The sequence below is a fragment of the Lathyrus oleraceus genome, chromosome 4, assembly GCF_024323335.1.
Source record: "Lathyrus oleraceus cultivar Zhongwan6 chromosome 4, CAAS_Psat_ZW6_1.0, whole genome shotgun sequence".
Taxonomy (NCBI): Eukaryota; Viridiplantae; Streptophyta; class Magnoliopsida; order Fabales; family Fabaceae; genus Lathyrus; species Lathyrus oleraceus.
Window position 1 is genome coordinate 207,884,005 of NC_066582.1, and position 12,552 is coordinate 207,896,556.

Sequence of the window (12,552 nt, forward strand, 5' to 3'; positions counted from 1 at the left end):
TGTATATAGATATAAAGATTAAGATTTAAATCATTTAAAATTGATTACTTAATTATAATATGAAGATAATTTATTAATTTTATTATTTTATATATATATATATATATATATATATATATATATATATATATATATATATATATATATATATATATATATATATATATATATATATATATATATATATATATATATATATATATATATATATATATATATATATATATATATATATATATATTCGGTAGATGCAATTTTTGGCAGGAAGTTTGTGGACAGATTCAAATATGAAAAATGATTATTTATAATGTATCACTAGTGCGAATGAGAGGGAAAATACCATAAAGATTAAAAAATAAAATATACTATAAAACCTTACAAATTTAACAATGTTGTATTGTTTTCTCTAAATGTGTTGTATTTTATTTGTAAAATGGGTGTTAGTAAGCTATTTCAAGTTAATACTTATTATGTGTTGGATAGATCCATCAATATCCTTAATTAAAATTATGTGTGTAGAGTTTTGGTGATGCATTAGACACCAACCAGAAAAATGGTAAAACCTATAATTGATGCCCTCCTTTGTAGGAGACCATTGAGGGAACACAAAGATCATATCCTTTTGTGTTTGTCATGCAACAAAATTTCTTGTTTCTTCCTTTTCTTTCTTTTGAGAACCCTTCCACACATTTTTCTAGGTTCATATAATTCTTCTCTCCACTTTTCTTTAATCATAATATGCATAGATATAGATATAGATATATATATTTGTATACATCTAATTAACATGATCTTATTGTTATCGTTAGGTTAGGGTTTTCAATCAAATTGAAAGGAAAAAGGTACACAACGGTGTAAATTAACGTTGTGTTTCCGGCATTGTAGTGATTTAACGAAGAAATTAACAACCTTATTTGCCGGAACACAACGCAAAAGGAAAATTACAATGTCTCGCAACTCTTCACCTGATAACGCAACACCTGATAATGCTACTCCTGATGATGCTGATGGATCATCTTCACGGTCACAGCAAAAATCATCGCCTTCTGGAGAAGGAAACCAATCATCATCACATAAGGGAGGTTCATCAAATAATAATAAATCTTCCAATGGCAATAACAACAAGGGTGATGAGAGAACCGTAATAGTTGGAGCTGCTATTGCATCTGCATTATTCGTTCTTCTCTTTGTTGCTATCTGTTTCCTTTGTTGTAGGAAGAAGAGAAAAAATAATTACTATTATGGTCCTGGTCCTCATGGAGATCCTTCCCTTTCAAAAGGTGAATACATGTTCATTCAACTATTAATTGTCTCACTTTCATTACTTTTTTAGTTATTTATGCCATGCATTAATTGAGACAAATTAACACTTGTATATAAACTTAATAGCAAACTATAGTAACTAATAATTTGATAGAACAAAGTACTTCAACTTAAATACTTAATCAACTTTAGTTAAAATGGAATTATTCATAAAATTCGAGTTCAAATTATAACCAAAACAATCATTGATCATATTTTAGTATCTCTAATATGGAAATTATAGGTTAATACCATAAAATAATAATTAGATGGTATAATTATTAATCATGACAACTTAATTAACTCACTAATACGAATTAGATTAGTCTATTTAATTTGAGAAATTATCTTGTTTTCATTTCATGCAAAAATCATTCATTGCTTTTACTTGGTTTATTAAATTCAAAAATTTGTATAGTACATATTATTACATAAATACATGACAAAGTGTATAGAGAAAAATCCAAATCCTGCATAGAGTAGAGATAAGGTCTGAGTAGAGTTTATACAGAATGACATTCTTCATCTTATGATAAATAAAAAAACGAAAAGTGTTTCCAAGCATGTCCTAAGGTTAATATATGCAATTATATTTCTAATGTGAGAGATTTTTTCTTAGGCAATGCATGTCATATATGAAACTATAGTCTCTATTCATGATAAAGAACTTAAGAAACAGTATGATCATCATACTTGGCATTATGCATACTTATATCATGTTTAGAATAATTTGTTTGAAGAACAATTGGAAGAATGAAGACTGATTCTTGATTCTTAGACTACTTATTTCGTACTTCAGAGCAAGATCATTCGTCACAATGTAAGTATGTTATGCCGGTTAAAATGGTTTTGTGTTCTATTTTAGAATTATGTTTGACACGAAGAATGACTTAGCAAATTAAATAATTGATTGATATATAGTTATTTTGGGGCTCTAAAATAATTTGTACAGGGAGTAGTTATTACCACAGTGGACCACATCCTCATCCAAATTGGCAAGGAGGTCCAGGTCCAGCTCCACATGGAATGGAACATGTAGTTAGAATTCAGCATACACCAAATGGAAGTGGAGTTTGGGGTTCACCGCATCCTATGATGCATAGCGGCGAAATGAGTGGAAACTATTCGTTTGGAATGGGTCCGCCGGGCGCTTTACCTCCTCCTTCTCCAGGCCTATCTCTTACTCTCAAGGGTGGTACATTCTCTTATGAGGAATTGGCGTCGGCTACTAAAGGTTTCGCTAATGAGAATATTATAGGGCAAGGTGGTTTTGGTTATGTTCATAAGGGAATATTGCCTAATGGAAAGGAAATTGCTGTCAAAAGTTTGAAATCGGGTAGTGGACAAGGCGAACGTGAGTTCCAAGCTGAGATTGATATTATTAGTCGTGTTCACCATCGTCATCTTGTTTCTCTTGTTGGATATTGTGTTTGTGGTGGACAAAGAATGTTGGTCTATGAATTTGTTCCTAATCAAACTTTGGAATATCACCTTCATGGTATGTGTATTGTGTTATGGTATACGGTTTTGCTTGAGATTCGTGTTCAACAAGGATTAAAGATAGATAGTTATGCACACTTATGAAACTAATAATGATGTCGACATATTATGTATTTGATTACAGGAAAGGGTGTGCCTACCATGGATTGGCCTACTAGAATGAAAATTGCACTAGGATCTGCTAGAGGGCTTGCTTACCTTCATGAAGATTGTAAGATTCAGATATTTTTTATATATGATTCATTTTTTATTTTTTATATCATATTTGATTTATATATTAATTTGCTCTATTCAGGTAGTCCTCGCATTATCCACCGTGATATTAAGGCTTCTAATGTTCTAATCGATGATAGCTTCGAAGCCAAGGTTTCTAACATTTTCCATGTTGTTGTCACATATGTTCCCAATACATTTTCTTGTTGAAGATTGATTTTACAAATTTTGCATCGTAAATAGGTGGCTGATTTTGGATTGGCTAAGTTGACTAATGATACTAACACGCACGTCTCAACTCGTGTTATGGGAACATTCGGGTAATTCTCTATTCCATGACTTGAATACCAACAACAACTTTATAGTAATAATGACAATGACAAAGACAATATTTTTGATATCATAAATTTTCATATTGGAATAGGTACATGGCACCAGAATATGCGTCTAGTGGAAAATTGACAGAGAAATCTGATGTTTTCTCATTTGGGGTCATGCTACTAGAACTCTTAACCGGGAAGAGACCTTTGGATTTAAGCAATGCCATGGATGAAAGTTTAGTTGACTGGGTTAGTACTTTTTTGATAAGCAATTAGTATCTTAGTTGTTATGTTAGTATTTTCTCCTTCGCCAGGGAACGAACCCTGATCTTTTAACTCCTTCACTCCTGATGTCCTTGCACAACTATATATAATGTTATATATATATATATATCATTATATATTTAAGCATAGTCATTGATAAATGTAAAACTGTGTACCGAGTAGGCTCGACCACTCTTGAGTCAAGCATTGGAAGAGGATGGAAACTTCACAGAGTTGGTGGACCCATTTTTGGAAGGAAACTACAACAATCAAGAAATGATAAGAATGGCAGCTTGTGCTTCTAGTAGCATTCGTCATTCCGCTAAGAAGCGTTCAAAAATGAGTCAGGTAAATATAGGAGTACAGTGCATATATTGACATGATATGACCAAATAAATTTCTCTTCATGTTTTGACATTGATTGAAAAATATAATTATGTGCAGATAGTAAGAGCATTAGAAGGAGATGTGTCACTAGAAGATTTGAAGGAAGGGATAATGAAAACTCCATGCCATAGCAGTGTTTATACTTCTTCAGGCTCAGAGTATGATACAATCCAATACAATGCAGATATGATGAAGTTTAGACAAGCAATAATGTCAAGTCAAGAATTTGCTACCGGCGAAATCACTAGTAAGGAGATGGGTCATCACTAGAAACATGAGGCAACAATTCTTGTGTTGGTTCTTGTGGGGGGATGTGTGGATATGAAGTGTGGTGTCTTATTATAGAAAATGGGCAATGAGTGTGTTAGTTTTGGAGCAATGTTGAGAACTTTGGAGTGTTTGAGATTCACATTTACAAAATGCAATTTAATACAAATTGATTTTATTCATTAATTGTTGTGTTATAAGTCTTTTTTGTATGGAGTATGTACTTTGGTATTAAAGTAGCTTATTTTTGACATAGAGATAGAAAAAAAATATAAATTAATTCATTATTTGTGGAATTTACTTGTAGGTTATATTGCAAATTTTGTGTTTTATTTTTCAAATTTGTATTTTATGAATGATTCTCAGCTAGTACTGTCTTATTATAGGTAAGTGTCTTATACTGGAGTAACGTGTTTTATCTGATATATTTTACATTGATATTTTATTTTTTGGTGTCTGAATAGTTTTTTGTCGTGGTTAATATAATATTTTGCGTGTGGAAATTTTTTTCATTCAAACTTTGAAATAGCTTTAAAAGAAGATAACTTGGCGCCAAAGAAATATTTTCTTTGTGTCATCCTCTGAACTTGACTTATCAAATTTGATTTGGCTAAGTGAATTTCAAATGTAGAAAAAAATCTCTTAACAAAAAAATCAATATTTTAGCTCTCATAGATGTTTTTCTTGGTCAACATGTTCCACGACTCGCACGTGGAGTTTGGTAATTATCACTCAAGTTGCATGGTACATTTGAGAAATTCCAATATAAATACAACTTCAACATGTTAAATATGCTTGAATGCCATCTTCAAAAAGTAACTCAAAGGATAAACTTGCACTCACATATTTATACATTCAACAACACAAGAACTTAAGCAATATGGGACTTCAACCAAACTGCAACAACATAGATTCAACATTCGCTCTCACACCTAGCACGTGCTTAGGTCAAATATCTTCATTATAGTCCTTAACTCGACTCTTATACCATATTAAATATGTTTGGATCTCATCCCTCAAAAACCATCTCAAAGAGTAAGGTTACAAACTCTATCAACACATGTTCAGAACCTACCATCACGCCTAGCATGAAACTCGTTCAAATGGTCATATTGCAATCCTTAACCAGGCTCTGATACCATGTTAAATATATTTGGATCTCATCCCTAAAAAGATAGCTCAAAGAATGAGATTGTTCTCACATATTTATACATTCAACAATCCATAAACATAACCAATATGAGACTCTAAACAAACTCCAACAACACAAATACATATTCAACACTCACCCTCATACATATCGTGGGCATGTGTTAAATGCCCATATTTCATTCCTTAATCCGACTCTAATAGCATGTTAAATATAATTGAATCTCATCCCTTAAAATATAGATTAAATGGTGAAGTTCCCCCGACATATTTATACAATTAACAACCAGGTTATAATCCAGGAAGAAGAACCAACTATAAATCAGGTTCGACCACCCAGACAAGCGTCTGACAAAAGGGTCATGGGGGCAAGATTAGAACAACATCCAGTTCGACAGGAAGTCCCTGAAGAACAACCTAGGAGAATAATGATGGTTAATAGAAACCAGGATGCAGACGAAGTAATTCATAGGGTTAGGCAAGAAAACATGATGGAAAATAACTTAACTACTATGATAGAGAGAATCATGGCCCAGAATGGTCTTAATATCGGACTTCGACGGCCAAATTATACCTCTCCTTTATCAGAATACGTCCTACAAACTGAATTACCAAGGGGTTGTAAAATCCCTAAGTTCACCAAATTCTCAGGGGACACTAGTGAGTCCACTATAAAACACATAGCCAGATACATGACTGAGGCAGGGGATTTGGCAAACAGTGAGAACTTAAGAATGAAATATTTCCCCAGTTCTTTAATGAAGAATACCTTCACGTGGTTTACGACTTTGCCACCAAATTCCATAGATACTTGGCCTCATTTGGAGAGATTATTTCATGAACAATTCTACATGGGCCAAACTAAGATAAGTCTTAAGGAATTAGCCAGTATTAAAAGAAAATTCACTGAACTTATAGATGATTATCTGAATAGGTTCCGTTTGTTGAAATCTAGATGCTTTACAGTAGTGCCTGAACATGAATTGGTCGAAATGGCCGTTGGAGGGTTAGACTATTCCATTAGGAAAAAGTTAGATACCCAGTATCTAAGAGATATGGTCCAATTAGCAGACAGGGTTCGACAGGTCGAACGTTTAAAAGCTGAAAAGGCCAGAGCAAATAAGAATTATAAGAAAGAAAGGGTTGTTTATGTCGAATTCGAAGATGGGGAGTCTGAAATCTCTAATGACCCTTATGGTCTCGAGGAATTCGAAGTAGATTTGGCTGAATTAAAAGAAGCACCACCTTATGCTTGTAGATTACTTACACCTTCGAATGGCAGGAACCCTGTCGAAACTAAAAAGAACGATAGATTTCCTAAAAAGACTTACACATTTGATGTTACCAAATGTGATGAAATCTTCGATTTATTGGTAAAAGATGGCCAAATGATAGTGTCTCCTAATACCAAAATTCCTCCGTTAGAACAACGGAAGAAAAGAGGCTTCTGTAAATATCATAATTTTTTAGGCCATAAAACCTCACAATTCTTTCTTTTCAGGGATCTTATTTAGAATGCAATTAAGGATGGCCGCCTCAAGTTCGCTGACAAGGGAAAAAACCAGATGAAGGTTGACGCTGACCCCCTCAACATTGCTGACACAAATTATGCTGAACCTGTCGAAATCAACATGATTGACATGGTGGAAGTGGAAGCTGTGAAGGAAACAGGAACTGAAGGCTATATGTTAGATGGAAAGCAGGCTACTGATGGCCTAAATAATGATGTTCCCTTTGGAATTTTTGTCAAAGGTGAACAAGTTGCTAATGTCGAACCAAAGGCCACTGAAGGTCTTAATGGGAAGGCAACTGAGGCTACTGAGGGCCTAAAGAAGAAATTTGAGGAAATTTCAATCGCTGATGGCGCCAATCTAGGTGTTAACATGGTGGATCTGAACGAACCCCCCCCCCCCCCATAAATGGAGGAAGTGGAGAGGTGTCTGAAGATAAAGCAAGAGGGAATGCAGTTTGGCTATCCCAAAGCCAATGAGAGCCTACGTGAATATCTTTTGAGGTGTCACAAAAGAAATTCTTACATGTTGTTGTGCCCAAGGTGTAGCATCAGGATATGTCGAAGGGTGGCTGAGGACTATGAAAGATGGCAACGAACTAAGACTGAGATAAATTGTAGAAAGGAAAGCCAACTACTTGAGGTGTATCCCAAGCCTGGAGAAAGCCTTCTTGGTTTTATTGTGCGTTGCTACAAGTACGAAACAGAATGCTTGATGTATCCCAGATGTGGGGCAGTTTACAACAGAGAATTGGCTAAAGCGTTCGAGAGAATTCCATCTAACCAAGGTTGGGACGGACATGGAGGTAACCCAAATATGTACATATTCGACAAGAGGGGAGTTCCTAGGAGGCAAGACAGCCCTCACCAAAGGGCGAAAAGAGTTATGTTTAAACTTCCGGTAGAAGTCCCTGAGGACAAATGGACTCAGGCGGGGTCGAAGAAGGGAAAGTGGAAAAGTTTTGAGGATGGAGGAAGAACCTCTTGGGCATATAGAAAACGGTTCCAGGCATCTAAGAGAGAGGCTATCAGACTGGAGAACTACAAAGGAAAGAATCACATGTCAAGGTCCCAGTGGAGAAGATAGCGCAAGATCCTCTTGAAGAAATTGATCTTGGAAATGGGAGTACAAAAAGAATCACCTACATCAGCACTAAACTGGACCCCAAGTTGAAAGTAAGAGTAATTGAACTTCTAAGAGAAAACAAAGATTGTTTTGCTTGGGACTACGACGAGATTCCTGGTTTGAAGAGGGAACTGGTCGAATTGAAGCTGCCTATCAAGGATGGCAAGAAGCCCATCAAGCAGACTCCAAGGAGATTCTCCCCAGAGATCCTCTCAAAGATCAAAAAAGAGGTCGAAAGACTTCTTCGATGCAATTTCATTAGGACCACAAGGTATGTCGAATGGATTACAAACATAGTTCCTGTTATCAAGAAAAATGGCTCTTTAAGAGTATGTATAGATTTTCGTGATCTAAATGCAGCAACTCCTAAAGATGAGTATCCAATGCCTGTGGCAGAGATGCTGGTTGACTCTGCTGCAGGCTATGAATATCTTAGCATGCTTGATGGATATTCTGGCTATAACCAGATTTTCATTGATGAAGAGGATGTTTCCAAAACAGCCTTTCGACGTCCAGGGGCAATAGGCACTTATGAGTGGATAGTTATGCCCTTTGCTTTAAAAAATGATGGGGTAACATACCAGCGAGCAATGAATTTTATATTCCATGATTATATAGAGACATTTATGCAGGTTTATATAGATGATATTGTGGTAAAATCTATATCAGACGAAGATCATCTAACCCATCTCAGCCAATCATTCGAAAGAATGAGAAAATATGACTTAAAGATGAATCCTCTTAAATGTGCATTCTTTGTGCAGGCTGGAAATTTTTATGGACTTTGTGGTCCATAAAAAGGGGATAGAAATCAGTCAGAATAAGACGAAGGCTATTATGGAGACCAAAGCACCATCAACTAAGAAAGAACTGCAATCATTATTAGGAAAGATAAACTTCCTGAGAAAATTCATCTCAAACTTAAGTGGTCGAACTCAAGCCTTCTCTCCTCTCCTACGCCTGAAACAAGGGAAGTTCGAATGGAACGATGAACATCAAAAGGCATTCGACAAGATCAAGCAGTATCTGATGAATCCTCCTATCTTGTCACCACCATGTGGAAAGAAGCCTATGAGATTGTATATATCATCTTCCGACACTACTATAGGTAGCATGTTAGCACAAGAGAATGAAGATGGCATCGAAAGAAACATTTATTATCTTAGTAGGGTTTTAAATGATGCAGAAACTAGATACACTTCAATAGAAAAGTTGTGTCTTTGTTTGCATTTCTCTTGTACTAAACTCAAGTATTATATAAAACCTATTGATTTGTACGTCTCTTCACACTTTGATGTCATTAAGTATATGTTATCAAAGCCAATAATGCACAGTCAAATTGGAAAATGGGCATTATCCCTCACTGAATACTCTTTAGCCTTTATGCCTTTAAGGGCAATGAAGGGGCAAATAGTATTAGACTTTATTGTAGACCATGCAGTGGTCGAAAGTCCTCAACTTCAAGTCGAGTTAAAACCTTGGAGATTATTCTTCGACGGTTCCACTCATAAGGATGGAAGTGGAGTTGGGATCATGATAATTTCTCTTGATGGAATTCCAACAAAACTCAAATATAGAATTGAAGGTCCCCTTTGTTCTAACAACGAAGCAGAGTATGAAGCCCTTATTGCAGGACTTGAGGCTTTGTTGGAATTGGGGGCAACTAGGGTCGAAATTAAAGGAGACTCAGAATTAGTAATTAAGCAACTAACGAAAGAGTAAAAATGTATAAAAGAAAATTTGATTATGTACTTCGTCATTGCAAATAGGTTGCTCAATTTTTTTGAATATATAGACATAAAACATGTCCCTAGAATAAAAAACCAAGAAGCTAATGACTTATCATAAATAGCTTCAGGGTATAGGATTTCAAAAGAGAAGCTAGAGGAATTTGTCGAAGTAAGAGGAAAAGCAATGGCTGCCATATTGTCTCCGACAGATTTGGAAAGCACTCAGTTAGGATATGCTAACAAAGAAGAGTTTGAAGTACTGGCCATTGATACCTTAATGGATACAAATTGGAGGAATCCAATTATTAATTATCTCAAGGACCCTTCGATAGATACAGAAAGAAAAACCAAGTACATGGCTTTATCTTATGTTTTGATGGGGAATGAATTATTCAAGAAAACCCCTGAAGGGATCCTGTTGAAATGTTTAGGAGAAAACGAGGCGTACTTAGCATTATCTAGTGTACATAGTGGAGCCTGTGGAGCACACCAGGCAGGCCATAAGATGAAATGGTTGCTTTTCAGATATGGAATGTATTGGCCCACCATGTTAAAAGATTGTATAGAGTTTGCTAAGGGTTGCCAAGAATGTCAAGTACATGCAGGAATTCAACATGCTCCTGTAAGTGAGCTTCATGCAATTATCAAGCCTTGGCCTTTCAGAGGTTGGGCATTAGATCTAATTGGGGAAATTCGACCTACTTCATCCAAAGGTCAAAGGTATATACTTGTAGGAATTGACTATTTCGCTAAATGGGTCGAAGCAGTACCTTTAGTAAATATGGATCAAGAAACTATCATTGAATTCATTCAAAGGCAAATATTATATAGATTTGGGATCCCATAAAGTACAACAACAGATCAAGGATCAATTTTTACTAGTCGAAAGATACAAGAATTTGCAAAGGAAATAGGTTTCAAATTATTAACATCCACACCCTGTTATGCTCAAGCCAATGGGCAAGTCGAAGCAGCCAATAAAGTAATAATTGGGTTAATCAAAAATCATGTAGGGAAGAAGCCAAAAAATTGGCACAAAACTTTAGATCAAGCACTTTGGGCTTGTCGAACCTCCCCTAAAGAAGCTACTAATATTACACCTTTCCAACTTACATTTGGACATGATGCAGTATTACCTGTCAAAATCTACTTGCAATCAGTGAGAATCCAAAGACAAGGAGAAATTCCATTTGACCTATATTGGGAAATGATGATGAATGAACTGGTTGATTTGGACGAAGAAAGGTTACATGCATTAGAAGTATTAAGAAGACAGAAGGAGAGGGTAGCAAGAGCATACAATAAGAGGGTCAAAGGTAAAACTTTCATTATGAATGATTTAGTTTGGAAAGTTATATTACCTATGGATCGAAAGAACAAAACATTAGGAAAATGGTCTCCACATTGGGAAGGACCTTTTCGAATTTTAAAAGAATTTTCAAATAATGCATACGAAATAGAAGAACTAGCAGAGGATCGAAGAATCCTAAAAGTAAATGGGAAATACTTAAAGAAGTATAAACCATTTGTGCATGAAGTTAAAATCATAACAACATAGTAAGCAAAGAACTATCATAGCCAAGATGGTAAATATATGTATAACTTCAAATTTTGCCAAGATGGCTTTGTTTTAATCAAATTACAAACAAACAAGAGTCGAATAGAACAAATACAAGTGGAAATCAAAAAGGAATAGTGGCCTTCATCCGATCATACTTTATCTTCGCCAAGCCAATCTTGTACTGAACAGCAGCTTGAACCCCCCTGAGGCGTGCAATATCTTCATTCATAACAGTAGCCTTTTCGACGTGATCTACGCTCTGCTTCGCCAGATTATCAACTTCAGTACTATCCAAGCCTTGGATAGCAGCCTGCTTCGCCTTAGCATCAGAAATCTTCTTCTGCAATTCTGCAATGTGAGATTCCCAGAGTCGTATCGAAGCAGTATAGGTGTCGAATTCTGCTTGGGCTGATTTTCTGGAAGCGGCTAACTCCTCAGAGGCTTTTGAAGTTCGAAGGGCATTATCAAACTCAGTGGCTTGAGCTTGTTCAGTTGATTGAAGCTTTGCTTTGGCATCCAGCTCCCTACGGTATTCGGCACAAACTTGGTCAATGAGGTTCTGGATGTCGATAAGGGCTTCACCTATATCAGTGGGGCAAGCAGTGATGTTGATCTTGCTTATCAGCTTATTTATGCCAAATCTTGCTCCCACATCCTTCTTCAATTCTTCAAAGAGATCTACATAAAAAACATCCTTCTTCACTTGCTTAAGGAGTTCGTCATGTGATGCTTCATTTGCACTAGCACTAGAATGGGTCGAAGCTCCAGAAATGCTTTGTTCTGAAGAAGATTCTCTTTGAGCCATCATCAATCTTACATACTTGAGGGGATCATTTTGTTTCAAATCATTTTTCTCCTCCTCAGTAAGTGATATAGGCGAAGTCTGAATTGTGGATGATCGAACATTAGTTGGATTTGAGATTGTTTCGACAATAACATCACCAGTCCCAGTTTGATTTCCTTCAAGATCAGCTTCTCCCTCACTCATATCTTCATCTTGCTGAAAGTACCCCTCAATCTCATCAGAATCTTGATCATCTTCGTCAGCGTAATCTGAAGGGAACGTAACTCTTGGAGGAGAGTTACTGGGAGTATCCTCATAGTCTTATTTCTCTTCTGAATCCTTCTCTTCAGCTTGATTCGAATCTTTTTTACCATCTTCACCAGGAGAAGAGGTTTCTTGTTCGTTCTGGACATTATCTGCTTTGAGATTTTGTGCTCCA

The 12,552-nt window shown here is 35.8% G+C and overlaps 3 protein-coding genes across 3 annotated transcripts; all 3 read left to right on the forward strand.

Moving 5' to 3' along the window:
• The first annotated feature begins 628 nt into the window (after positions 1–628).
• Positions 629–4,439, forward strand: LOC127135351 (proline-rich receptor-like protein kinase PERK4). Its single transcript, XM_051062086.1, has 9 exons — positions 629–698; positions 810–1,280; positions 2,255–2,800; positions 2,927–3,013; positions 3,098–3,168; positions 3,259–3,335; positions 3,440–3,584; positions 3,783–3,947; positions 4,044–4,439. Exons 2-9 carry the CDS (start codon positions 947–949, stop codon positions 4,254–4,256), a joined length of 1,638 nt encoding a protein of 545 aa, XP_050918043.1. The 5' UTR covers positions 629–698; positions 810–946; the 3' UTR covers positions 4,257–4,439.
• A 1,211-nt stretch (positions 4,440–5,650) lies between these two features.
• On the forward strand, positions 5,651–7,321 carry LOC127136693 (uncharacterized). Its single transcript, XM_051063225.1, has 2 exons — positions 5,651–6,775; positions 6,917–7,321. Exons 1-2 carry the CDS (start codon positions 5,651–5,653, stop codon positions 7,319–7,321), a joined length of 1,530 nt encoding a protein of 509 aa, XP_050919182.1.
• Positions 7,322–9,952: 2,631 nt separating this feature from the next.
• Positions 9,953–11,326, forward strand: LOC127136694 (uncharacterized). The gene is made up of 2 exons (XM_051063227.1): positions 9,953–10,247; positions 10,782–11,326. The coding sequence occupies exons 1-2, from the start codon at positions 9,953–9,955 to the stop codon at positions 11,324–11,326; spliced, it is 840 nt and encodes a 279-aa protein (XP_050919184.1).
• Positions 11,327–12,552: the final 1,226 nt, after the last annotated feature.

Coding starts and splice junctions, on each gene's coding strand:
- LOC127135351 (XM_051062086.1), top strand. CDS start 947: ATGTCTCGCAACTCTTCACCTGATAACGCAACACCTGATAATGCTACT. Junction 1,281..2,254: donor AGATCCTTCCCTTTCAAAAG/GTGAATACATGT, acceptor TAATTTGTACAG/GGAGTAGTTATTACCACAGT. Junction 3,014..3,097: donor TGCTTACCTTCATGAAGATT/GTAAGATTCAGA, acceptor TGCTCTATTCAG/GTAGTCCTCGCATTATCCAC.
- LOC127136693 (XM_051063225.1), top strand. CDS start 5,651: ATGGTGAAGTTCCCCCGACATATTTATACAATTAACAACCAGGTTATA. Junction 6,776..6,916: donor ATGAAATCTTCGATTTATTG/GTAAAAGATGGC, acceptor GATCTTATTTAG/AATGCAATTAAGGATGGCCG.
- LOC127136694 (XM_051063227.1), top strand. CDS start 9,953: ATGGCTGCCATATTGTCTCCGACAGATTTGGAAAGCACTCAGTTAGGA. Junction 10,248..10,781: donor TAGTGTACATAGTGGAGCCT/GTGGAGCACACC, acceptor AAAATCATGTAG/GGAAGAAGCCAAAAAATTGG.